The 27679-nt window shown below is 49.7% G+C and overlaps 1 protein-coding gene across 3 annotated transcripts; it reads right to left on the bottom strand.

Annotated features, from left to right (window-relative positions):
• Positions 1-2033: 2033 nt before the first annotated feature.
• Positions 2034-27365, bottom strand: CCND2 (cyclin D2). Of its 3 annotated transcripts, XM_090273863.1 has the most exons (6): positions 26887-27365; positions 24835-25050; positions 22065-22224; positions 12741-12889; positions 12583-12614; positions 12168-12404 (listed from the first exon to the last, which is right to left on the bottom strand). In XM_090273863.1, exons 1-5 carry the CDS (start codon positions 27079-27081, stop codon positions 12603-12605), a joined length of 732 nt encoding a protein of 243 aa, XP_090129989.1. In that variant the 5' UTR covers positions 27082-27365; the 3' UTR covers positions 12168-12404; positions 12583-12602. The 3 variants fall into 3 exon arrangements, with proteins under 3 accessions (XP_090129987.1, XP_090129989.1, XP_090129988.1); XM_090273861.1 differs by lacking the exons at positions 12168-12404; positions 12583-12614 and adding an exon at positions 2034-3241 and having other exon boundaries at positions 26887-27364; XM_090273862.1 differs by having other exon boundaries at positions 12168-12614.
• Positions 27366-27679: the final 314 nt, after the last annotated feature.

The following is a 27679-nucleotide window of genomic DNA, read 5'->3' as shown; positions in this document are numbered from 1 at the left end:
CTCTTTCCTTCCTTGTCAGGTTCTCTCATTTGCTGCTGCTTCTGTCTGAGCTTAAGGGCTGGTCACGATGGAGTAAGTTCTTACCCTGTTTGGTCTTTAGGTTCCAAGACACCCAAGAACTCTAGGGACCACACCTTGCTCCATTCTATGGAACTCCTCAGGGCCTAGAAGAGCGTCCTGTGCAAAGCAGGGCTCTTAACAGAAGACCATCCTCCTGCTCACCTTTCCTCTCCAAAACTTCAGAATTCACCACTCACTAAGCCACCAGCAACTCCCTAGAATTCAGGGTTATGCTAACTCACCAAGTCCTGAACCCTCCGAAACACCCTGCAAGAGTCTCATTCACCTGGACTTGCATCTCTGTAAAGAAGCAGCCTCACCACCTGCCTTCAACTACCATCCAGTAATCATCTGACCTCTTTTTCCAATCATGCCAATTCAATGTGATTTAAACCTAGAAAACATTTAGTGCCACTTAGCAGAGGACCTGGCCTTGCACAGCACTTACTGTCCCCAACAGAGACAGACAGGGGAAGGAATTCCCCACAACACTGCATGCTACAGATGCAGACGTAGAAAAACCTGTGATTATTGTAAACTGGGGATGCCCGTGTCAGGGAAAGGGAAAGAGGGAGGGAAAGGTCCCTGCAAGATGAGAGGGCCCTGGCGAGGAAAGCCCTGTTTTAGAAAGGGCTGCAAGATGAGGGTCTCCGAGTGGCCTGTCTCCTGATACCTGATACCTAAGTGCAAATTATGAATGACTTCCTCGTCCACTGCATAAGCATCTATGCTGAATGTCTGTCATGGGGGGAGGGGAAATCCCTTGGTTCAATTGTATTTTTTCCATCATGATGAGGATACCAGAGTCCAAATGGAAGCTCGATGACCTTCACTACTGAAAAGGTCCCTGGGAGTGAGACCCTGGGCCGCTCCCACCCCGCCTCCCACCTGAGAGGGGTGCAGCCAGCCTCCTCCCTGCCTCCTCCTTCCCTACACTCACTAGCTCCCGAGCAAACTGTACGGCTGTGAGGTATTATGAAAACAAAAATGTGAATCATTTTCTTTTGTAGCTATTGATTTTGTCCAGTAAACCTGAGGTAAAGAATACTCTGTCTTTGAAAAATGTGATCAGAGAAGAAAAACAAAAAACAAAACCAAAAACCCAAAAGGAAAAAAAAAAAAAAAAAAACCAACCGTGAACACGCTACCAGAAGATAAATGTATGGAAGGGCTTTTCCAGTACAAAGAACTCATATCTCAACCATCTACTTCGGGACTTAGAATTTAAGCAGTAAAATAATATATTATAAAAATGTTTGTAAAATAGCAGCACACTGTGAAAAACATTACAGCTAGGTACTGTTAATGTGAATAAGGATGAATGATCTTAGCTTCTTAGCAGCGCAAAAAAAAAAAAAAAGAACCCAAAAAAACCAAAAAACAAAACTGAACACAGTAAAATGAAAAATTAGAGACCCTTCGATTTTTCTCCATCTTCAACCCTCATACTATGAAACAAGGCAGAATCTGCATATAAAATAATTGTTCAAAGTAGCCCTGTTCTGATTTTTCTTGTTTACTTGAAAAAATGCAAATATTTTAACAAATATAGCTTCATCACCTGTCAATTATAATTGTGCAAAAAAAAAAAAAAAAAAGTTGTTGCTCCAACCTCTGCTAACTGAACGCGTTTAAGAAGTGGAGAGGAAAAAATTCAAGTACACTGAATACACCTTTGCAATGAAATTAACAGAAAAACGGAAAAGGGAACAAAATGCCACACTGATGTTCAGCTTTCTGTTTTTGCACCAGCAACAACTTTTCTTTCCATGTCCAAAGGAGAAGTATACCGGTGGGAATTAAGATCCTTACATGCATCAGAATGATAACAGATCTTTGTTATTAGGCTTTTCTGAGGAATGTTGTGATGGGAATGTTAGCAGTAAGGGTTGTCTCTTCAGTACAAGCAGGGAGACCGGAAACATGTACCAGAGAACTCCAGATACCAGAAGTGAATAGTACCTGGAGGGGGGAGGGGGGTGGGAGGGGCGGGGCACCGGAGAAGAAGGGAGGGGTGTATTCAGCATAATTTGCATAAACCATCCCATATATCCCTCGGGAACAATTTTTCAAAGTGCTTTTCGAATGGAATGGTTTATAACAATGCTAAACTGTGGACCAGACATGCCAATCAGCACCAAAAAATTAGTTTTCTCCTAATAAGGGATGCCAAGGTCACACTGCTATCTTTAATTCATTAAGATTCCATTCCCGATCCCTGCCTTGGTCTCCATCTGCCTCAGTTTCACATGAGTTTTGGTAAAGGCCCAGAACTACACTGACCCCTTTAGACAAAATACGGTGGTGGGTGCAACGAACCATGTTTGGAAGAAGCAGCAAGATGTCAGAAAACGTAAAACCCAGGATCCAATCACCTGTTTCCAACTGGAAAATAAACATTTTTTAGGTAGCAGCTACTGTAGACGGCAAGAGTTCTAACTAGAGATCCAACAATGCTCCTGACTTAGTAACAGGTGGCTGCGACCTGCTATATCCAAAATGGTTCAGTCACACTCAGACTGCTTTGCCCTCCCTCCCCACTTTATCCCTCCTCATTTCTAATTCCTTCTCAAGTTCATGGCTTTGCAATCTAATCATGCCATAAATGGCACACGCAGTTCCTTGAAGTTATCCTAAAAGGGGTGTATATGTGCTAGTTTATAACATGAAGAAGTCTCCTCTAATTAGTTCCCATATTGCAGGCATACATTTTCTCTAGCTACTCTGCAGTTTTCCTGTAAGCATTTTACTATTACTTTTAACATAATCAAACAATAACTGTTCGCATACACAAGGGATTCCTTTCTGTTATACTTCAAATAGGCACCAAATGCTTTTAATCATTCCATTTTTATAGGACCTTTTTCTCTCACTTCTAAAAGACCTTTCAATATGATCTAAGGGGCGGGTTTTTTTTTTTGTTTTTTTTGTTTTTTTTTTTAAGTTTCATCCTAAAACATAAAGAACACAACCAGAGAGAAGGGGAGAGCAGATTGGAATACATCTCTCCCATGCGGCCCGACTGACATCCTCACAGGTCAATATCCCGCACGTCTGTAGGGGTGCTGGCTTGGTCCAGTTCGTCCTCCGACTTGGATCCATCCCCCTGCTCCTGACGAAACTGCTGCAGGTTGCTGAGCAGCACCACCTCAATCTGCTCCTGGCAGGCTTTGAGGCAATCCTGCAGGGAGAATGGTCCAGACCAGAGAGCTGTTAGCCACATCCAGAGGGCACAGAGCATTTGATGAACACACACACACACACACACACACACACACACACACACACACACGCACACTTCAAGTCTTCCATAACTCCATGCTAGTTTTCCAGTAGAAATAAAAATTAAGTAGAGGAGATGTGTTCTTGAAGTGCCAATGGAACCTCATTACACCAAGTCCATGCTTCGGCATCACCCGGGAGCTTGTTAGAAATGCAGGATTTCAGGTGATTGGTACGCACAGGACAATCTGTGATGCCCCGGGCTGAATGATGAGCCATGGGTGGGCATGCAGTCCATAGTGATCTAAGGGGCACAAGATACTTTCTCTTTGAGGAAGTTGGGAGGGGACAGAGAAAAGGGGACGCCAGCACTACTGCTCTAGGACTAGACAATCAGCACCCAAGGGTAAGAAGAGAATGGGCTGAACTGTACTGACCCTCATGTACACAGAGCAAGTGCTTAAAAGCAAAAGTTCTGTTTTTCTGCTTATTTATCATTCCCTTAACTCTCACAAAAATACAATGCAGAATGTTTACAAAACTGTGGACACTTGGACTGTCCAGCTTGGGTATAAGCAAGAATTTGCAGGATTAGTCTGATATTAGTCTATATTTGGTAGGGAAAATTCTGAGTGTGTTTGCCCCAGGAAGAGGCTTCCATTAGCTGGTTGATGTGGGATGCAACGGCAAGTCGCCGGTGTCTCTAGGGAGAGCCCACGGCTCCTACCAGCAAGCAGTGGGGGAGCTCAAGGACTTGGTAGTGGTGATGTCCAGCCTGTCCTTGGCAAGGCTGCTTTTCTGCACTCTCTTCAGCAGCACATACATTTGGGAAATATGTTCAGTTGACTCTGCCTGGCTCTTTCCACAGTTTCATCCATGCTTCCCATCCATCTGTTTCCCTGTTCAGGTTTCACTGAACACAGGTGACTCTTTGCCAAGCACAAAATGATTATCTTTATATTCCAAAGACCTAAAATAAAGTTGGAGTAAACTCCTCAGGGAACAAAGGTTCTGTTCACCCAAATTTTCCTTTCCTATCTCTCGTCCATTCCACATTTCAAACTACAGCTCTTTGTAAAAATTAAGATTAGGAACAACAGCAAACAAGCGCTAAGGACAGAGATGAAATATCACCCAGAAAGTAAGAATGAAAAAAGATAGGGGGATTATTTGCTGTCCTCCCACCATACTTGTGGGCCACAGCTAAGTTATTTAACTTCTCTAAGTTTCCCCACTTGCAAAATAAGGGTCAGGAACCGCTCACTGAGTAAAGATCAACTGGGATATGTGTGTGAAGTGCTGCATGGCAGTTAAAAAAGTGATCATTCTTAATTACAAATAATAATAGATATTCAGTACAGGAATCTGAAAGAAGTCTTTAGATTTCTTTTAAGTGAGGTATGTGTTAGCATTTGCTCAAGAGTGGGGAAGGGAGCACTGTGACTGGCTTTGGGGACTGAATGTCAAACAAGACAGACATAACCCAGCTGCAGAGGTCTCCGTGCTACCCTGAACAAGCTGAGGAGTCGTGGACTGGCAACCAAGAGACCTACTGACACCTGCCAGCTTTCCTGTGGCTTCTCCTGGTCACATCCTCTACCCTGCCTAACCTTCTCACTAGTGATTAGGAAGCCAGCAGACCGGTCCCGCCTCCCAGCTCGGACCTTCCCATGCTCCCCCTAAGGCCACACAGCAGCACTGGGGCTCCTAAGCCACATGCCACTTGTCAATAGGTCTAGGTGATGAAGGTTAAAGATATTCTGTTTCTAAGGGCACTGGCATTTTAGTAGGAGGCATCTGAAAACATTAAAGCCTCAAAATTTTTTTTTAAAAGGTAATCTAAAAGCCAAAGTTAATGTGGGGGTTAACATATAAGGCAAAACATGACATAATGAGCCAACACTAGTCTTGACTGTCCCTTAGGAAGGTCCTGCAGAGATGCAAGGGAGTCCCACTCTATTGGTTTTTTCTTCTTAAGCTGGGATGGACAGGCGTGCTCTATTTGAACACCGTCTCAAGGAGCTGACTTGTTCTTAGGGGCCGTGTGGTGGGCATAACATCCATCTTCAAACACCAGAGTCCTCATGGCGCAGCAAGACGCTCCCCCAGGTGAAGCTAGAGGAGCAGAGACTCAACAGCTGCACCTGCCCTCACTCCCCTGCCTGCCTCGCTGAGCAACGCAGGGCCACAGAATTGAAGTTAACATCATTCCCTCCTTTCTTTTTCCATGCGGAGAATAATGAATTGAATCCGGGCAGTTACCGCGTGGTGTCCCTTCCACTGTGGAGGCACCTCAGGAGCTACTAAGTGTGTGTTTAAAATTTTGTTTCTAGGAGGCAGGAGGAATGAATCAGAACACTTTCAGGCCAGAGAGAGTAATTGTGACCTCCACGGAAGACAAATCCTACCCAAAGCACAGCATGAAAGAGCTTTTGTTATCTGAAAAGGATGGCAGGATCCTCCGCTGACTCAGGGATTGTGTGCGCACGCACGCACGCACACGTATGTGTGTTATGTATATGGAGACACAACAGCTATGAACCTTTACATTAAAAAAGGAATGCCTGTCAGTTGTCAGCAATGAGATCTCTCTGGAGGGCTTCACTGGGCATAGCCGCTTGCTGAGGACACTTCCTGCTATGAAGTGGCTGTAGAAGACACTGCCTCCCAACAAGAACCCTTGTGCCTCCCAGCCAATCCTGTCTGGTTTTCCTGCCTTGGAGAACTCCATTTCGCCCCCATGGAGAGGTAATCCAGTCAACATACTGCCCACACCAGTTGTACGACCATCACAGTGTTAGCCACACCAGCATCCCTAAGGTCGATGGTCTTCCAAATAAGGAGACGGGGCTCCAGAAAGCTAAAGAATTTGATCTGGGGCTGTAGAGAATCTTCCCTTTTGAGTCGTCAGTGTTCCTACTTTTCCTGGTATTGGCCTTCTCTTCTTATTGGCCTGAGACCTTAAAGGAACATTCCTGATAAAACCCTACTGGGAGGGCTGGGATATCTGGCAGTCACTTCTCCTGGACTTTCAGAGCCGTGGGACGTCAATAAAACACATGCATCGAGTGTCACAGCTGTGTAAGTGTTAGCCACAAACACATGCACAGGATTTTCTGAATAAAATGAAGAAAGATTCCATACAAAACCCAGACTTTTTGTTTTCTTCAGTCCCCTCTGAGTTTCAATCTAAATCATTACATTACTGACTTTGGCCAGCTCTTACTCTTTGATCCTCTTACTTGAAGGGAAAATCGATGACTAAAGCAGTTACCCCAGAAATGGGGGACCCTGAATGCCATTCCCTGGTCTCTTCTAGATTTGTCCATGACAGAGCACAAAGCTCACCTCTCTGGAGTCAATCATGTCCCCCGCTTCCTGGAAAGCTCTCTGCCTCAACCTCCTATAGGTTCCAATTCTTCACAACCTGGCCATTATCAACTCAAACTTCAACTGCACAAATCTCTTGCCCTTCTCTAGTTGGGGAGCTTAAGAGCACAAGCTTAAGGGAAGCACAAGGTTTCTTGTTGGGAGGCAGTGTCTTCTACAGCTGCTTCATAGCAGGAAGTCCTCAGCAACGTCCTACTCTCTGATGGTGAAGAGAGAGATCAGCATCCTCACATCCCCTTCCTGAGACGGAGCTCGCTCCCTCCTTGGATTTGCGAGGAGCACATGAATTTCCTGAGAGCAAATGGAAGCAGCAGTGGTGGCGCTGTTACCTGCAACCAGTCTGCCAACTGCACACAGTCCCCGCGTCCCGCCCAAGGAGCTGGCCGTTCCCCAACCACAGCGCAAGACAGTGTCTGAGACTGGGGTGGGGCAGGCAGGGACCTGGAGGACCAGCGGCCCTGCCTCCCATCCAGCAGAGGTGCTTCTGCTAGGAGCTCAAGCTGAGAGGAGGAAATAGAAGGGGAGGCCAGCGGAAGAGCCTGAAGGGGAAAGCAGGCAAAGCTGCTGAGAGTGGGATGAAGTGTTTCCAAAGGGCAGAATTACATGATGACAGACACAGATAATTACAGAAGCTGAGAATTTGGGAGTCCAAAGGGCTTTTGGAGATAAAACAGCAAAATACCTTTATTTGGCTAGAACCTGATGCCTGGCTTGTCCCCCAGGTACTAGTTAAAAGCTCAGACTGGCCTTAAAAAGGCAAGCTTCCAGTTCCAGAACTCCTTTTCCTATGTGCCTCTTTTTCTTCCTAGCTCCAAGTAAAGGCACGTCAGCCCGAGAATCTCCAAGAAAGGAGGAGACCTAGCCCAAGTGGCTGCAAAAACTCATGGCACCCCCAGTGAAGAGATGCTACGTGCATGTGGAGTGCAGTGGCTCTCAGACCTCCGTTTTCTGTCAGCCTCCCAAAGCACAAGCCATTGTGTTACGATGCCCCAAATTAAGCTGATTAAAAGGAGAGCCATAATGCTCGTCTGTCAGCCTGGACAGGTGGCACTCCACAGCACTGGAGGTCGGGCAAGCCTCCAACTTCGATGATGATAGGCCCCCTCCTCGCCCATGCCCCCAGCCCCAGAGCCCTGACAGCCGTGTTTGTGATCTCCAGCTTGTTACACGGGCCCCTGACTTCCTCTGCTTGCTGGCTCCAGCTCCGTGCCCTGCACCCTCCTCTGCCTCCATGAATGGGCCGACGGAACTCCTACCATTAGCCCTCAGTGTAACTGCATCACTCCATTGTCACCACACACGCACTGCACTCAACAGGGGGACAAAGAGCTGAATGAGCCCCAGACCCGCAGCCAACTCAGGCAGAGACAACTTAGGAAACTATCTCATTCTTCCTTTCTTTACAGGCTGTTTGGCTTATTTCCTTGCATGCCAAATGAAGCCCACAGAAAAAATTAGGCAAGCGAGGGAAGCATCAGCCTCCAGTTCTACTCCCCTCCGGCCGCCAACTCCCAGCTTCCCTTCCAGCAACTCTTCACAAGGTTCTTGACCACGGAGGTCAAGTCCACAGAGGACAGTCTCAGTGAGACTGGCCTTTCGGATAAGCCATGCTGTGAGGTGTTGGTGCTTCTAGGTGAGGAAGACCAAGACACAAGACACAATGCGAGGGACCCTTGCAATAATGCAGTCCAAAGGGACACTTTCTTCACTTCACTGTGACCCTTTGCAATAGCTCCTGACAATCTGGATCCTAACTTGCCAGGATGGCCCCCAGGAAGGGATATCTCGGAACCTTCTCTGGCGATATTCAGAATGCGACACAGAGAGCTTTGACGTGACCTAGGTAGAAGAGGATCAATACAGGGACTCAAGTCTATGTCTTTCTGTTAAATATCTTCCAGTAACTTTTACTACAGCATCACAGCCCATCAGTCTCAATCCTACTTTTTCATTAGCGTATTAGTGAAACCGTGTCACGTGAAAATGAAATGACTTGCTCTAAGATAAAGTCGGGTAGTTCTTTCTGAGGACCCTGATATACAATTAACGTTAGGAAAGATAACAGCCTTTGAAAAGACCTGGAGAGACCAAAGGATCAGAAGCACACTTGAAGCCCACGTGCCCACCCTGCCCTCCGTTCCTCCCTTCCCCCTTCCCTCCCTGCCTTCAGCATCGTTCCCCAATGACTCTGCCAGGGGCCCTGGAGAAAGAGCTGAGTAAAAGCTGGGTCTTGTTCAAGAGGTTCTATAGACAGGCGGAGAGTGAGATAAACGCTGGCACGAGGCATGAGCAGAGTGCCCAGGGGACGGAAGAGGAACCCTGACTCTGCCTGGGGAAGCAGGGAAAGGTTCACAGGGAACCCGGACAGCAGATCTCTCCTCCCAACGTACCCTTGGCAACGGAAGCCCGGTAGAGGCTCCCCCAAAAGCTAGAACTGCGTCTCTGGCTGGTGTCTGTTTTTAGCAACACTTATGAGCAGAAGGAAAAAGTACTTAAAATATACCACCCTCTGAGACTTTTATTCCCTGTAAAACTGTCAGGCTTCTCACTCAGCTTTCTGTTTGGAATGAAGCATTCCGGTTTATTTTGGCAACCAGAGGGAGCAACAAAGACCAACTTTCTCAGAGCCTCATGGGTCCCTCCCATCAAAGCTTTCTGCAGCAGGTCAGGGAGCCAGAGAAGCTCGTCTGGCTGTCTCAAACCAACCGAGGGGACCCGCTTTTCCACAGTCTGATCCCTGATAATCCCCACAGAGCGAACACTGTGAGCTTGAAGAGACCACAGGTAACGTGCCTGAGGTAGGCCCAGAGCTGGGGCACTACTCCAGGGTAAGATGCTGGCTCCTCCCGATTCCCATTCAGTGCCTAGAACCAGGGGGGCAAATGCAATTCTGTGCGCTTGACTTCCCCGTGGGAGAGCTCAGTTCAAGCCTGTGGGCATTTCACGGTGTGGCCCCAGGACACTGTATGTGTGCGGATGTGTACTTGTACGTGTATATTTTATGTGACAAAATATGGATAGCATAAAAATTTACTGTCTTAATCATGCTTAAGTATGTGGTGGCATTAAGTGCGTTCAGTGTGCTGTGTTGCTCCCCATCTGCAGGACATTTTCATCAGCACAAATGCCATACCCACTCAACAATGACTCCCCCTTCCCTCTGCTCCCAAGGCCCTGGTAACCTGGAATTCACTTTCTGTCTCCATAAATTTGACTACTCTAGGAACCTCATATGAAGGGGAATTATAAAACATTTGTCTTTTTGTGTCTGGCTCGTTTTGCTTATCCTGTTTTCAAGGCCCATCCACATTGTCACATGGGTCAGAACTTCATTTCTTTTTAAGGTCAAATAACATTACTGCGTGTACATACCACGTGTTGTTGCTCCATTCCAAGGACATTGTCTATCACGCTGAGCCTGCTGGGAGGCCTGAACTTTACATTAGGCCTGGTGAGCACCTTCCTGAGTGGATTTCCTACTGCCTTTATAGTTTCTAACGTATTATTTACCATCCATTCGTTTGTGATCTGCACTTGCAAAGGATTTACACACTTCACTCATGATCCTCCATACTGTCGCTACGTTCCTTGAAGGCAGGAACCTCATCTTTTATTTTCCATGCACTCCCCACCCACCCACCCCGACTCCAACTTCTACTACCAGAGTGCCTTGGGTCCCATAGTGCCTTGCTCACATAATGCGATGGTCTGTAATGAGTGGCCCTTCAATAAATACTTCCAGAAGGGAGTGGGGAGTAAGTGCATGAACGAAATACACCATTTCTTAACTCACAAAACCGTAAACAGAGCTCAGGAAGCAAAACTCCCCTCCTTCCAAAAGCTACAGTGTCCTAAATTCTAGTTCTTACAGACTCCTGCACCGAGCTTCAGTGCGTCAGAGCTCACGGGTGGGAGGAGACTCAGCACGTGCAGCGAGGCACACGTGGGCTGCCCAGCCCAAGGCCGCACGCGCCTTCCTACTAAGAATGTTCCTAGCCAGAGAGTGAGAACAGGTAAGCTTGGAACTTAACTCACTGAGGGCTCACATTGTTATCTGGAAAAAAAAAAAAGGTATAAATTATAGATTCTGCTATGTTCATGCTTGTTTTTTAATATTAAAATGTTTAGCCCCAGGCCCACCAGTGAGGAGGTGGCATGCCCGCGCAGCTCCAGTTAACAGTGAGGATTTACAGCGATCTGAGGGGGGGTGGATGCCTTGCACCCAGTCTGACAGCTGACTTGAATGCACCAGCTACACTGTACCTGAAAAGGGCAAGGCAGTTTCTCCAGTATGAAATGAGAGCCTGGTTTGCAGTCTTGAAAAGCAAGGCATAGCCCGAGAGCCTCAGTGGCACCTCTAGAGTGACCTCTGTCCATTCAAACCAATAAGGAGTGACAATGACAGACATGGGAGAAGGCGGGACACCTGCCTTGTGGGGCAGCAGGTCTAGAAGTATTTGAAAGAGGTTACAATGCTTGAGGGTCAATCTCTTGTGCAGGACATTTTTGTCTCTGGTGGGGAGGTGGGGGGTCGAGGAAGGGCTTGTCCTAAGCTGGCCGGGAGTCCCTGTTGCAAGGCAGCCATAATAGGAGACACTCAGAAAAGGGAGGAAGTGGACCATCCCTATGCACATCAAGAGCTGTCCGAGATTTGTCTCTAGAGGATTCAAAAACCATTCTCCACCTAAATCTGCCCTGGAGGGGTCATTTCCCTCTGTATTTTGGAAACCATGTTTCAAAGCCTATGCTTTGGAGCCAGCTTTTTAAAAGCCTGTCTAAGAACTGTTTCAGAGGAGGACCCAGGTTTGCTCTTTTGCACCCCTCAACACCTCCCTGTGTCACTTTCTGGAGATGGTCATCAATGCCAAGGTGGGTGGGTGAGAAAGCCAGCAAGCAGCAGCTTTAGGCTCTTTGAGGTATAACCTTCTGCTCAGCGTCCCTGGTGGAGGCACGGGCCACAGGCCTGTCAGCCACATTTTCCTTTAACTCGACCTATTCCCACGGCACGACATTCAGAATCCCCCTGGAACACCCAGAGGGGCCATCACAAAGTTCCCCTGCATTCCTGAGCCTCGCCATGGTGACTCACAAGAGCCTCAGAGCTGACACCCTGCTCTTGAGTTGCCTTTAAACCAAAGGCCTTTTTCAAACAAAAAGATCCCAGAGCTGCAGCAAGGGTGGAGTGCAAAGTTCCCAGCCCCCCCATCAGAGCTGCCAACACCCCCACCCCCACCCCCCACCCACCTCCCAGGCCAGCTACCTCAGCCCTCTCACCTCCCTGACCTCTCAGAACCACCCCGGCTCGGACCTTCTGAGGACTGCAATTTCCTGAGGCTGAAGAGAGAGCTTCGCTTGGCCCTGCTCTGCCTCAAAACCTTTCTTCTGGGAAGGAGCTTCCAATCTGACCGCCAGAAGCATAGCCTCCCGGCCTTCCACAGAGCACGCAGCATGGGAAAATCTACACCTAATAATAGTTCCTACGATCTGTACGGCACTTCTTTTTACAGTGCTTTTTAATCCGTTACCACAGTGAAGAGAAGGGGAGTGAGAGGCAGGTGGGGTTGAGAGGTTTGTCAAAGCCAACAACACCTTTGTCATGGTGGGGAGGGGACCTCTGGTATGTGCACTCCATCCAGGACAGCAGATCCTTGCTCTGGTTGTCCCTCCTCCTCCCTGTGCCTCCCAGCCCTCGTGTGAGCAGCCACGAGAGCTCAACACTGTGGAGAGGCAGCCTGACGTGTACATATGTGGAAATGAAGCGACAATTCAGTTGATCGATTGTGAAGCCCATGCTAATGGGCTTTATGAAGGAAAATCAGTAACCAGCTTGCCCTCCCCGTTCTATGTTTGCCAAGTTCTTTTCTCTGTGTATAGCACACAGGCGTTTGAAAACTTAAGAGGAGGCCTCACCTGCTGCATTGTGTACTTCCTCAGATGCTGATCTTAGAAAAAAGAAACCAACAACAATAAAAATACCTCTGGCACGTCCCCATCAAACAAACCAGCTCTCTCCTCCCCTGAGCTGAGAAGGAGACATGGTCGTAACCGAGAAGGCGGCCGCCACCTACCACATCAGTGTTGGTGATCTTGGCCAGCAGTTCCACCAGGGCATCGCCAGTGAGTGAGCTCACTTCCTCATCCTGCTGCAGCCCACAGATGGCAGCGCCCACGCTTCCAGTTGCAATCATCGATGGTGGGTACATGGCGAACTTGAAGTCTGCGAAAACAAGAGGCAGAAGGTCAGGGCACGCACAGAAAGAGCTGGGATCCAGGTGCTCCCCAGCCTGAAGATGCTCAGAAACAGAACGGGGTGGGTCAGCCGCACAAGTGACCGCAACCCTACAGACCCAACCTCTCCTGAGACTTCCTTCCACAGGACACCCTTCCTTTATTTGCCAACCCTCAGGACATGAGGAGAGTGCACAGGAATATAGCCAAGCCCCCAAGATCAACCACTATACCCTCATCGGATGAGTAAGTTGGTTTAGATTTTATGGCCTGAAGAGTCCATTTTCTTGCATGGGGGGTGGGGGGAGTCGTTTGCTGAGAAGTGCAAATTGAGGGTAGATCTGCAGAGCCCAAACCCCCGCCACCTCCATCTCTCCAAAAGCAAATAGAGGAGCCTGGATACTCCCATTTCCTCCGAGCACTCCTCCAAAGGAGCTGGGTGGCCAAGATCACCCCTGCTCTGTCCATCGAGGGGAGGTAGTCCACACAGCAGCCATACACAGTGCACAGAGCTATTATCCTAATGCTGTGGAGGAGAAAACTGAGACTTCTGAGCATCTAAACTGCCCCTATGCCTGCCTTGTGTTGAGATGTTAAAAGAGGTTAGTTTGCTTACTCATCCTAGTAACAGTCCTGGAGTGGGGCAAATCTTGCTCAGTCTGCTTTCTCTAGTGTTAGCATCACACCAGTGTGTTTACTCTAGAAGTGGGGGTGGGAGATGTACAGGGAAGACATGGGCTGCACTTCAACTTACAGCATAAACCTTAGGTTGAACCTTCAAAAACAGTTCAAGTAGTATTTTTGCCTTCTTCCTATACAACGCCCGATTACAACAGTCCATGGAAGCTTTTTCAGCAGCGACCCCACTGCCCAGCACAAGGCAGTGATGTTCTTACAAACGCGGGACCAGACACACGCACATGCCTGCCTCCCTCCCGACCCGGCCGAATCCCGTGAATGCAGCAGGGTTGGCCATCTGATGGTCTGCCTTTCCCCCTGGCTTTCTTTCCTTAGCCCCCCTCACCACGTCTACCTCTTGAGGGACATCTATTATGATGTTCTGCCCAAAGCCTGCTGTCCACCAGCTCCTCCGGTGCCTTCTCCATCCCCATGGACGCCAACGACGCCAACCTCCCTGCCTCCTGCTCTGCTGTAGGTCTCTTCCACATGGGGTCACAGGAGTGTTTCTCTGCCCAATAACCTCATTAGCTTCCCCCTGTGACATTCATAATGCAGAGGAGGAAGCCAGCCCATGGCCCTGGGCCCACAGCGGCCTGGGTGGGAGCATCTGTCTGGGAAGGGAAGAAGGGTATCACTGGCCTCCCTTCCCTCCACTCAGGCCTCGTACCAAGAAGTACACCTCACACGTGCCTATCTTTGTCGTCCTTCTGCATGCAAAACCAACTCCTATTTACGGCAAATTAATTAACTTCTGGAAGCCAGGAGGAATATATAGGTGGTCCTGCGGAGCACTAGAGGTGCTCAGGACTATACCTTCTTCTTGTTTTGCTAGGAAAACACTGAGGGAGGGTCCTCGTGATACTGTCCTGCCCCTCAGAGTTGGGGAGCACAGTGCGCAGGAAGTCGGCTGCCTGCAGACAGCTCAGGGTAGCAGAGCCTGAGTAGAGAGAGTCCTTTCGTAGCAAGAGGAGCTGCTAGAAGCCGGATGGCCGCTGCTCCACTGCCATTCTTTATGGCAGCAGACCAGTGTCCTCTAGAGCCCAAAGCAGCTGCCCAGCCCACCTGCTTCATCAGACAGGAGGCACCCTGAGCACTAAGAAGCCAGATGCAGCCTGTGGGACCTTGAACAAGTCACTTCCCCCCTCAACCCGTGGATTCCCCCGTGTCTCTGAGACGGGTGAGGTTAAGATATGGGGCGAGGTTAAGGTCAGTCCTTTTTCTAACCTCCAGTTGCAACTCATTAATGGGTCGTGGAATTCATCAGCCAGGTGTGGGAAATATTTTTGGTGTTTAATGGAACGTCGTCGTCGTCGTCGTCGGCAGCCGTCCGTCTCGAGAGACGATGGCGTAGCTTCCTGAGAGTCTATCTGCACCGCCAAGAATGGCTGTGCAGTCCGATTCGGGAGTGACAATCCCTGCCACACTTGGTACAGGTGAAGGCAGATGGCCGTTGTTGCTGCTGTTGACGCTGCTTCCGCCTCGATCTTTTCTGGGCCGCCTCCTCGTTGCGCGCAGCCTCTGCACGTGACGTACCTTGCCTGACCGCGAGCCTCCAGGCTAGGCGGTCGTCTGCTTGAACTTCCCATGTGTTGAGATTGATGGAGCATTGTGTCATGTCCTTTTTGCAGATGTCTTTGAACCGCAGTTTTGGGCGCCCTGTCATCCTCTTGCCTTCTGCTAGCTCGCCGTAGAGGAGGTCTTTGGGGATACGGCCTGCATCCATTCTTTTGACATGGCCGAGCCACCTGAGGCGTCTCAGGTGGAGACAGAATAGGGTAAAAAGTACCAGGGGGTAGTGCATGCAGTCAGAGGAAATACCATTTTGAGAAACTTGTATCCGTTTGATGTATTCATGTGTCTCCTGAGTTGTGTTATAAAATGTATTTCTTGCTTTACCGTTTAGGTCAAAATGTCTGAAGAGCTCAGGCTATCTAATCTCCCAGGCACCTTCCAACTCTCATTTGCTTTTACCCAAGTATCTGGAATAAGAATGACTCCCAAGGAGAAAAGCAGGGAACAGACCATGGACTACAGCATGGCTTCCACCAGCCAGCAGTCACCTGGCAGATGCATTGGGACCGCCCGGAGGCCACCTCAGGGATACCTCCTGTGCTGGTGGGGGAAACCGTAGAGGGAAAAACACAAGACTGCAACATCTGAAGGGTAGTGCCCTTGATCTAGCTCTAGACAGCCAACCCCATGCTCCCCCATAAGAGGTTCTACTTCACCCATTCAGCCATTCCTGGAAACCTTAAAACTTTGGCTATGCAACTGGATTGAGAAATGTTCACAACAACCATGTAAGGAGAAGAAAACCACGCATGGGTGCTAATATCACAACCCTCTGCAAATACATACATACGTACATACATACATACGTAAGCACAGAGATGAACTAGGAGCATACATAGAAAATGTATAGACATTTTGCTACCATTAGGTTGGGGAAATAAAATTCTGTAAGTTTTCTTTTGGTATTACTTTACTCGTTAACAAGTAAAAATCTCTAAGTCTCTTGGTCAAAATTCTAAGAAGCTGTATCTTAGTGCAGAAGGCACGCTCCAAGTGAGGCTCTAACCCTGCACTCAACTGCCACCTAGGAAGGTAAGATGTCCGTGACTCCCTGAGACCCCTCCTCCTCCTGAAGCAGAGTGAGAAGCAATTAACTGGCCAGGGATCCATTCCAATTGAGTTATTACATGTTCCCTGTCCCAGGCAACATGGACGGTTCCCCCAGGATGTTAACACACAGTAATATGGTATGACACTGTGCATTCCAAATGACTATGTGTACACATAGGAACTTCTCTAAGAAAGGAGGTACTTAAGTGGATAGAAGCACTGGAGACACTTAGGAGGACTCTCCAAGGAGATGGGTGAGGACTTGGACAATAGAGCGAAGGAACTCCAAGAACGGGAAGGTGAACTGCACGGAGACTGATATCCTACAGCTGTGTGAAGATGGACAGGTTATATGACCTCTCTGAGCCTCGATTTTCTCACCTGCAAATAAGGATAATAATTATACCCACCTCACCGGGCTGTTCTGAGGATTACCTGAAATAACCCATGTAAAAAAACACAGTACCTGGCTCATGGTAAGCAACCTGCCAGCTGCCGGCATGCCATCCCTGTCATCATCACCACTGTTCTTACCACTGGAACCTCCTGTGGGATTGTGATAGGCAGTTCTGACTGCTGGAGAGTCTATTCAGCAGTGAGGAGAAAGATACCCAGCACCCCTGGACAGCAAGCTGGTGCTGAGTGAGAGCAGGCCAAGAACAAGGAGGGCTCTGTGCTACCTGGAGAAGCTAGCGCTATCACTTGTGGATATATCCTGGAAATGACCTTATCAAGCCCCAAAGACTCCTCCTGGTTTGTCAGGAGTGGGAACTGAGGCCCCACAGGGGAAGAGAAAGAGGTCATAAGCATACAATAAATGAAAGACAAACGATCACAACTCTCCTCCTCCCAGTACAGTCCACACTCATTCGGGTGTGTTCACCCAGAGCCAAGGAATAATGTCCCCACACTAGAGCCTCTGGCCTCTGGCACAACCTCCCTGCTCCTGATGAGGTGGGGGGTTGAAGGGGGCACACCTGAGGGGAACCCAGCTCTACAGTGAACACAAGCAGCTCTGATGCTCTCTGCTTGCTCGTCCATGTGGTCGCGATAGTGAAGTATAAATAACAATGAAAAATTCATCCATTTTGACACTTCCTTTTACCAGCGAATCGATTAATCTGGAGTTAAGTGACTTGTCTAATGTCTAATGCTAGGCCTGGGGTTAAGACCAAAACTTTTGGACTCTGGATCCAGTGCTCTTTAGAACTTGCCAGAAGGTGAATACTCAAGGTCACCTTCCACATCCCACTAAGGAACACAGAGTCCTCTTTTCTATCAGAAGTGGAAGAAAAGCCCAGAAGAAAGAACCCTGGAGTTCAAGGGTCAAGGAGATGGGTACTCATCCCAGCCACAGCACCAGCAAGCTGTGTGCCCCGCACAAGTTGTCTAACCACCCAAGGACACCATAGGGCCTCCTCGGGCCCACTGGGATCCTTCATCTGGGCGAGGGTGGTGAGATATGCTCTTATGTGTCAGCTTGGCATCTGCACTTCTTGTGAAGATTTCACTGAAGAAAGAGTTATGAGCTAAACAGGTTTAAAACCACGATTCCATGGCCTTGCGGGTAAATTTAGCACAGATGGTTTTGGCTCTGGTGGCCACGTCCTTGGAGTACAAGAACGACTGTTTTGCTTTTGCTCACCACTAGAGGGCGAGACACTTGTCCTGCAGCTGAAGGGCTGCAGAGAAAAAGAATGGACTCAATCAGGCATTTACTTGTCTGTCTCTCCCCCTCCTCCAACCTGCAGTCAGGTGGAAGTTTAAAAGGTCAGAACCTGGGGTGCTCATTGGCCAAGGAATGACGCTGGCAGCACACACCTCACCTGCCACCCCCAGAATAGGTTCGGCACACACTGTCCTTGTGGGGCAGGGCTGCCATGCCAAGCTAATGCCAATTTAACTCCCAAGGCCTCAGTGTGAGGAAGAGGGGAGGGAGAGGCTGGAGAAGAGGAAGCGGCCCTCTCCTCATTCATCTGACAACCAGATGGGAAGTGAGATAGCCCCCATCACACTGCCTGTTCCCACTGTCCCCACAGGGAGCACTTACAGAACCAGGACTCTGGGTTCTTCCCAGTTCAACTGGCCACTTCCCCTCAGCCCCATGACCTTTCTTTCAGCTGTGGAGGCAGCTAGAGACACACAGCTGAAAAGGTGGTTTCAATTCTTCCTTTCTGGCAACCAGAAAAGCAAACCTCTCTTTCTGGATCAGAGGCCAAGTCATCAATCCTCTCTGGGCCTCCACTCTCTTGCTATAATTGTACCGGGTGATGGAAAGTCATTAAACAACTCTTGGTAAAAGCAAGAGGGCTGGGAGTGCACATGGTTATCATTGTCATGAGGGCTCAGGCCTTGGGGAGGGAACCTGGGGAGGGGCTCTCCCGTGTGTGGCATAAATAGCCTAGCGGCAACATCTTGAGACATGGAATGTCGTGGGTAGGGAGATTAAGCATCTCTTCCCCAGCCCCCACTTCAAATTCGATGCCATTGGCTCTTCTAGACTAACTGGAATCATCTGTTGAGCATGATTTCATGCCTCAAGAAATGTCCCGCCCTGGCCTGGGGGCTCAGTCAGTTGGAGCATTGTCCCATACACCAAAAGGGTGTGGGTCCGACCCTTGGTTGGGGCATGTATGGGAGGCATGATCAATGTCATTTTCTCACATAGATGTTTCTCTATATCCCCCTTCTCCTCTCTCTAAAATCAATAAACATATCCTTTGGTGAAGATTTAAGAGAGAGAGAAACCTTCCTTTTTCACAGACCTGGGGGCTCTACCACGAGAGCTATGAGCAGGGGGATGGCTGAGGCTCCATTCCACTTCCCCAGAATCAAAGCTGTAGGAAAGGGAATACCAGAAGCTAGTACTTATGAAGGCTTAGGCCTCACACTGTTGCCTCCACTGCCCACGACAGCTCTGAGAGAACTACCAGGCAGCTGGAGACTATCTCTCTTCCAGAAGCCATTCTGAGCTGAGCAGGGAGGAAAAGGAGGGCACCTCTCTGTCTTGCCACCATCTTACCACCATTCGGCCCCAAAAAGAAGGGCTGACTTTCCGCTACCCTTTCTGCTGCCCCTTGATGCTCTCCGGCTCAGCTCTCTCTTCCCCTTTCACACACACATACGCTCTCCAGACTGCACAACCACTGCCAGCTCTTTCACAACCAGCTTTTCCCATAAACAAGCCCGCAGCCTAAGTGAGGCTACTGTCTCCTCCACACCTCTGCGGGCCTCCAGAGGAAGCAGGTGCTGCTTCTGCTCCATGACAGAAGACCCAGAATGCGGGGGGTTGGAGGGGGGGAGTGGGGGGGGGGTATGTGACATATAAGCCAACAGGCTAGAGGGGCTTGGTGTCACCTACCTGTGGTTCTCAGCGACCTTGTGCCTGCTACTTACCAGACAGTCCTAAGCTCTCCCCCATCCATCACACTCTGGCCCCAGAATGTGGAATCTTGTCTAACTAGAGGGTGTTTGCTTTAAGAAAAGCAGCCCTTGGCTTTCATACCATCCATACTACTGTGTGAACCTCCACACAGTGGGGATTCTGTATGACTCACTCATTCATACTAACCTGCAGGCAGATCATGGTAAGAGATAGGAACATTCTTTCTAGACCCAGGATACCTCTGAGAACCTCCCTCTACTCTGACCAGTCCATACCTGGGGCTTAATACTTGGCACGTGGTTTTTCACTTGGTGAGAGGTGTTCTTTCTCCTCTCCACCCCCATCCCCTGCCCAAAGCCAGCTCAAGGCTCCTGAAAGGCAATCTTCATGACTTCCTCTGCTTCCCTAGATCTCTGTCCTCAGTCCCTGAATCTCAGGCTCCCTACTCTAGCCCCAAGTTGGCAGCCACCCCAAAGATCTGGGTAAGGCCAGAAGTGGGAGATGGGATCCCCAATTTTAGAGTGGGTTTTTACAAAATCTGGGCAGCTGCCCATGCCTGGGTTATTCCACCCACCAACCCTACCCCAATCAGAGATCAGAGGAGAGAGGAAAATGGGGGGACAGAACCCAAAAGATACGTCAGTCAAGAGACAAGGTCAAAGCAGAGCTCTGGCTATCAACTGCTGGGCAGTGGGGGGAATTGAGTGTCGGTCAGGGTCAGCTGTCCTAGGGCCAGAGAGAAAAGGACTAGTTGATCCCTCTCCAGGACATTGAATCATGACATGGGAGAGTAAAGGGACAGCCAGGACTGGGAATCAAAATATCAAGTCAATGAGACCTTACTTCTAGAGCCCAGGTCAGACAGTAGAAGGGAGGAAGCAGAAGAACGGCTACCGCCTGAAAGCAGCAAGAATCCACAGGGGCTCTCGAAGAATGGCCCCCACGGCTGCAGGAAGGGCCGCTAACTCTCCCACAAAGGGGCACAGGGCGCACGCACACACGAGGCCTGGTCTGGACCTGGAAGAGAAGGACCAAAGGAGGCCAGGGAAAGGAATCCTGAGCCACGGAATCAAATGCAGGTGGCATGGAATCCGCTATTCAAGCCATCGAAGACAGAGCACAGGAGTCCCACTGGAATTGGAAGAGGGCAGCTGGAAAAGTAATCACATCCATCTCAGTTGGAACAGTGAAAATTGGAGATGCTGGTGTTTTCATAATTAGTACTGCAGCACATTGCCCTACACATTCCTTGGTTTACAAAGGAGTTCCTTGCATATTCTCTTTCCGATTTTTAATTGTCCTAAGAAAAGGCTGTAGAATCATAAATCTTACAGGCACGAAGAAGCTGAGGTCCAGAGTGGTTAAGCAGCCTGTCCAAGGCCAGCTGATGATAAGTAGCGAAGCCTGACCTTTTGACTGTGAACACCGAGACTATACACTATTACCTATTATAAGACCATCTGTACACACTCAAGGATAACACGTAACAACATATTGAAAAAGTTAACCCCCTGGAGTCCTACCTATACAAGTCACACTACTCTTGGCAAACTTGAGCAGAACTTCCCTCCCAGCAAATTCTGTCAGATCTTTACCTAATATTTCTGACTGTGAAAATATTAATTCCTGACATCTCTCCCCTGAGCAATTAAGGTCCCAGGTTCTCTCCCATGGCCACTACCGAGGAAAACAGCAGAAACTGGCCAAGGTTCAGTTTGATACAGTATCGAACCATACTGCTTCTATAGTTTATGAGGGAAATGCAAAGCAAATGGGTCAATAAGAACTATGTATCAATTGTGGGATCAACATGGTGGGTGGAAAGGTTTTCCCATGAAAAACCCATTGCTATATTAAAGCTGCAACCGAAGTCAAAACAGCAGCAGCACGTGGGGGAGGATGTCAGAACCCAGCGCTCAGAAACCAGAGTCCTTGCTGAAAGGCAACCAGGTTCACTCCCCCATGGAGCAGAGAGAACAGCCAGGAGGCAAAAAACGCCCTATAGGAAAAAGAATTCCTTTGGCCTCCCGTACACCACTTATCAGGGCAGGCGCTCTATTTATCTTGACAGTGTGCCTTTCACCTGTATTTGCCCCCACCCCCAAATTTCCTCTTGGGCTTATCTCCAAGCCATCCTTTTCCTCAAAAGATTAAAGATTTAAACACAACCAGAGAACAGTATATATAATCTTCAAAGAGCACTTTAGACATCATAAAGAATATTTTAACAGGCATTTTTTTTTCCTTACCACACCTGTCCTCATAAACCATTTATGAGTTTAGTAGAGAAGGAGAGTATGCCAGCTCACATGAAGAAAAATCAGCCCAGGAATGAAAACCTTGGACTCTATATAGACTACTCAGGACCACCCCTCCACTAATCCCCAAGCCCAGTCGGCCTCCCCTTGACCATACCCCGCCCCCCAAAGGGCTAACAGGGCTCTTCAGCCCACCCCTCCCCCCGGCCTGCTCCTACCGGTGGCACACAGAGCAATGAAGGTCTGTGCATGCTTGCGGATCAGAGGCAACTTCTCACTGGGCTGGGGCAGCCTGCGCAGGATGGGCTCGATGAAGTCATGAGGAGTGACGGCCGCCAGGTTCCACTTCAATTTCCCCAGCACCACCAGCTCCCACTCCTGGTGGGGAAGGGAGGAAAGAAGAGTATAAAACCCACGGGCTGACCTGGTGTCGTGGGGACTGGAGCGTTAGGATCCAGACAGTTTTAATGATGCTCATTAGGACGCTGCTAGATTGTAAGGCCTCCCATTTGTCAAAGTGCCCCTAAAGCTTTGAAGTTGCTGACGGCTCTTCTTATGCTTCAAATGTCAGGCTCCACTGAAAATAATGAGAGCCCAGGTAGAAGCTGCCAAGATTCTACTTTTTTTCTATTTCTTTTCCTCTCGAGTTCCCCCACCCCCACCCAACCCTGACTCCCATGCAATGCTGTTGCCCGCCCGCCCAGAAAGTCGAACCTAGAGTAAGATGCTGCCAAGGTCACTGTGGCCCTTCAAGAGTAATTTATTGTATATGTCTCCATCACGGGATTAAGTCTTTTTAATCCTCATGGAAAAACGATGCACACAGATAAAGCTCAAAATAAGGTTCCTTGGCCCAAATCCTTGGCAACCAATTAGCTTGCTTGTAGTTGGTGCCAAAAAAGTGCCATTTTTCTCTGCTGTTAAAAAGTTTTCCCTCGACACATAATGCAGAAATATTGGGACAATGATCCTCAGCCATGGAGCACCCTTTCACCTAAATGTCTCAAAGGCCTTTGCCATCGTGACTAAAGGACTGGGATGGTCATGAGCAACCCCACTGTGCACCTGGAAGTGACTCCAAGTAAGGTGAAGGTGCTTGTCCAGGGTTACAGAATCTCTCAGTGCAAATGCTGGGGGGGAACAATACAACCCTGTCTTTCTGGGGCCTTTTGCCAGTAGCCCACCTAGGAAAATGCCTTGCTTTTCTCCTTTATTGAGATACTTCTGGGGAATTGCGTCCAAAGGGGAACAAGCCAAAAAGAACACCTTTAAAATGTGTAGCTGAAGGAAAAATGAGCCTATCAATTGGTCATCTTCAGAAGCAGGAGAGGCAGAGAACCCAGCTTGCCATGTACTTTGCCCCCTCCACTGACTCCTCTTCCATTTGCTAAGGCCAGCGACCATAGCCCCAGGCCTGTTCCCCAGCACCCACTGACTGACTGGGCCTGGGCTGATTCCCTTCCTTGGGTCCAGCTTTCTCAGCTGTACAATACGAGAACTCCTCAAGACCCCAACATCTGGGATCAAGAGACGGGGGATGGAAAAGGAATATTTATTTGGAGCAATATAAATTAGCCTGGCTGGTCGTGGAAAAATTGGGGCATCCTAAAGAGCAACTCAAGTTTACCATTGTGTAGAAACAAACGAACCACATGGAAGATTGGTTTTCCCAGTCTCCCGTGAGAAAAGCAAACTGGTTGCCAATTTTAACAAATTTTTCTTTACAAACTTTAAAGTCTGCTTTGGCTTTGTACACAGTGTGGGGGTAAAACAAAATCCTTGATGGACTACTGAACAACCCATGTCTTCTGAGATGTCTTGAAATTCTAGCCCTTCCTTTCTTACTGGAGAATGTGAGTATAAACCACTCATCTTGTACCATTATTAAAGGAAGCAGATCTCCCAGGAGAAAGCACCTTTCTGGGCCTCTCGGACCAAACCAGAAGCAGCTGAAATCTGGCAGCCGTTCAAAGGTGAAGTCATTCGGGCCCCTCTACATTCTCGGCAATTCCTCCCCCACCCTTGCACATGTCTGCCACTAGGTGGCAGCACAGCCCCAGAAAGGAAGGCCTCACAAAGACCTCAGTGCTAGCAGCCAGTCAGCTCCGTGGACTTTGTGCAGGCCTTGCCAGTAAGGAGGGGGAAGGGGTTAAGAGGGGGCCCTTTTCTTAACTAGTGTAGAGAAAGGTGTGCAGACCGCTGAAGGTGGGCCGCTTTACCATTCCACAGCTGCAACATGGACGTCTTAAGTGTGAAGCTGCAGGGAAAAAGAATTAGATTGGGTGGGGGAAAGGTGTGCTGTCAGAAAACCAGTTCAAGACAGGACCCCTATGGTTGTAGAGGTCACAGCCCCACTGGAGGCAGGAACCCCTGTCTCAGGTTCCTCCAATGAGGGTCCCATTTTGACTGCTCCAAAGTCAGTGAGATGATTTTTAGTCAACAGCTAACTATGTGCAGGTATCTTGAGACTTTACGGCTACTTACGTGAGACACTACCTTTGAACTTCAAGTTGTTAGGGGACACAACACAACACATTGCCATCATGTGAACATATTCTTTCCCATGGGAAGTCGGACTATTTTCTCAGATTGAAAAAACAGTAATTAAAAATTTGGAATTTTATTAAAATGTTATCATGGTGTTCCATTTCTGCACTGCGCGTGCGCGCGCGCGCGCACACACACACACACACACACACACACACACACGCACACCCAAACTGCAAATGAATCTCACCAGTAGAAATTTCCCTGAGGATCTTATTCGCGGAGGTAGCCTCAGTATTTAGCACAGTGTCCCGAACACAGCAAAAACACCCCCCCCCCCACACACGTCTCTTATTAAGATGAATATCTCCCATAAGTGTGAACATTCCTGTGGTGGGTAATTATTCTTCATCCTAAGAATCTGTTCGGAGAACTGTGGGTAGAAACATAAGAGGCCAGGAGAGAGCAGGAATCGAGAGAGAGAAAGGGGACAGTGGTTACCAGCAGTTCCTGAGGCTTGATAGAGTTGTCGGTGTAAATGCACAACTTTTCTGCCGTCAGGGGGATGGTCTCTTTGAGCTTGGAGGCCAGGAACATGCAGACAGCACCCAGGAGTTGAAGATGGGTCTTAGGAGTCGGGACCCCAGCCAAGAAGCGGTCCAGGTAATTCATGGCCAAAGGGAAGACCTCCTCCTCACACTTCTGTTCCTCACAGACCTACAATGTGGTAAACAGTGGGAGGGAGGGAGGGAGGGTGGATAAAATAATATCAGGAAAAGAGAAAAAAATGAAAAAGCATAACCAATGGAAATTACAAAAAATATTTAATTTTTTTGTAGATGGGGGAGGGGAGCAGACACTGTGATAAGAATAAAGATGAGGACACTGCACTGGGGTAAATCTAAATAGACCATTCGTGCTGGGGTATCCCCAGAAGCCTAAAAAGAGAAAAAGGTGAATTAAAGATTCAAAACGAGGAGGGCAAAGAAAAGCTCAGCGCAGCACCACGCCGCTCCCTTTGGCTCCTCACTTCTTCGCTCAGTCTCACTCACTCACTCTCTTTTTTGGATTTCGTCATCTTTTCAAAAAATCAATAAAAATATTCTGGAGGCTCCGGGGGTCTTCTTCTTGGTCCCATACGGACCCCCAGACCCTACTCTATCATTCCCGACAATTGGAAAAAATGTCCCGGGGGGTCCCCGCGGCCCAGGCGCCGCTATCTGGGGGCTGGGTGGGGAGCGGTGGGGAGGGGAGGGAGGGGGAGGGCGGCGAGGAGGAAGCGCGCCGCGGCTGCGGCGGCTGGAGTCGGGGAAAGGGGGGACGGTTTCAAAAAATAATTAAAAATCGAGGAAATGTCCTAGGAAAGCCCTTTTGGCGTGAAAACCCCGAAGAGGATCTAGACTTTCCGAAACGGAGGTTTCAGGTGCCGGAAAGGTCTGTTTCTCGCCCCCTGGGGCTTTGGATCCCGAGGGGAAACTTGAAGGGGCGAGAGCCGCGGCGGGAGCGTCAGGCTACGGCCCACAAGGGCAGAAACGAGGGGACACGGTGACGAGCTGGGGGAAAGCCGAGGACCGGGGAGCCGCCGAAGAGGGGCCGGGGTACCCTGATCTCTCCTTTAGGGGTGCCCTGCTATCCCTCCCCCCCTACACACACCTCCTCCTCCTCCTCCCCTTCCTACCCCACCCAAATCTCCGCACCGAGGAAACTGGAAAGCCAAACTGTAAGTGACCACCGTAAAGCGGGGGCTGGGGGAGCGGGCCCTCTGAGAAGTGGCGTGGCCGCGATACTGGGGTGCGAGGGGGAGCGGGCAATGTTTTCTCGCCTTTCCAACCAGAGTTTTGCAAAGCAACATGGCGAAAACACGGCAGGTCCAGAGCCGTGCATACGTGGGCACACGGCTTACTCTCGGCAAAGGCTGGGACCAAGGGTGAAGAAGTGGTTCTTCTGAGAGCCCCCACAACACACGCTTCCTTCCACGGGGCTTCCGGGGCTCCTCACTGCCCCGTTCCTCTCTCCTTCTCCCCGCTCCCTCCCTCCCTCCCTCCCCCCCCTCCCCCCTGAAGTGCCAACGCGGAGTCGCGACCACATGCGGGGACCCGAGGCTAGGACGAATTTGCTCCTGCCTTTAGGGGGGCTGCTTTTTTTTTTTTTTTTTTTTCACTTCTGGGTCCCGATTTCATGGTCCTACTCCCTTCCTGACCGCACTGAGAGCAGCCGCGGCTCCGCAAAGGACAGGTCGGAATGGGGGTGGGAAGAAGAAACAGCCACATGCAGGCACACACGCACGGGATGCTTCCCCCGCCCCCGCCCCTGGACAGCCTCGTTTCTCCCAGATTTTCCTCCTTCCTTCCCTCCCCCTCCCCCAGTTAATCTTGCGTCCTGCAAAGAACAGAAAGCCACGCGTCTCGCCAAAGGGCGCGGGGTAACCTCGCACACAGGAGAAGGAAGGCGGGCGCGGTGGCTATCCCTCTCCCAGTTTTAGGGTCCCTACGGGGGGTGGGGGTGGGCAAGGATGCGGGCGGGCACAGACGGAGTGTCTGTCTGCAGACCTACCTCTAGCATCCAGGTGGCCACCATCCTGCGCATGTAGGGCTGGATGTCCTTCTGCACGCATTTGAAGTAGGAGCACTGGGGAAGATAGCGCTCCTCGATGGTGAGCAAGTTCTGCAAAACGCGGTCGTCCTGGAGCAGGTTGCCGTCGGGCACGGCCCTGCGGACCCGGTCCATCTCGCAGCACAGCAGCTCCATGGCCAGCGGGTGCCCACTCACTCGGTCCCCTGCTTTCTCCGGACTGGAAAAGTTTTTCGGAGGGGGGAGGGGAAATGGTTCCCCTTACCTCCTTCCTTTGGCTAATTGGGGTTTTCGGGGTAAAGTTAAGGGGCAGAGAGGGGAGCAGTGAGGAAAAGGATGGCCGGTAGGAGAGGAGAGCCGCGGGGTCTGCTGACTCTGCCTGCCCTCCCCTCCAAATAGCCTCGCTCTGCCCAGCTCGCTCTTCTCTTCTGCTCTGCGAGGCAGTGACGCAAACTGGCTGGGCAGTTCTCCTCCCTCTCGCCGCGCTCCCCTCTCTGGTTCCTCCTCCCCTTCCCTCCTCTCTTGTCCCTCCCCTCCTCCTTTCAATCTCTCCCTCCCTCGCTCTTTTCCCCTCTTGTTATTAAGGAGAACAGCAGCTGGCCCGACCTAACTTCAAACGCGGTCCTCCGCTCCCCACCCCCACCCCTCTCCCTAGCTCTCCGAGGCCCTCTCCCTCCATCCAGCCCAGCATGCCAGGGGCCCTGGTTAGGGGAACCCACAAAAAACACCGCTTCCTACTTATTCCCTTTAATTTTGCGCGCTGTGTAGATGCATC

The sequence above is a fragment of the Furipterus horrens genome, unplaced genomic scaffold, assembly GCF_987537825.1.
Source record: "Furipterus horrens unplaced genomic scaffold, mFurHor1.1.pri manual_scaffold_4, whole genome shotgun sequence".
NCBI lineage: Eukaryota > Metazoa > Chordata > Mammalia > Chiroptera > Furipteridae > Furipterus > Furipterus horrens.
This window is presented reverse-complemented; position numbering and strand designations above follow the sequence as displayed.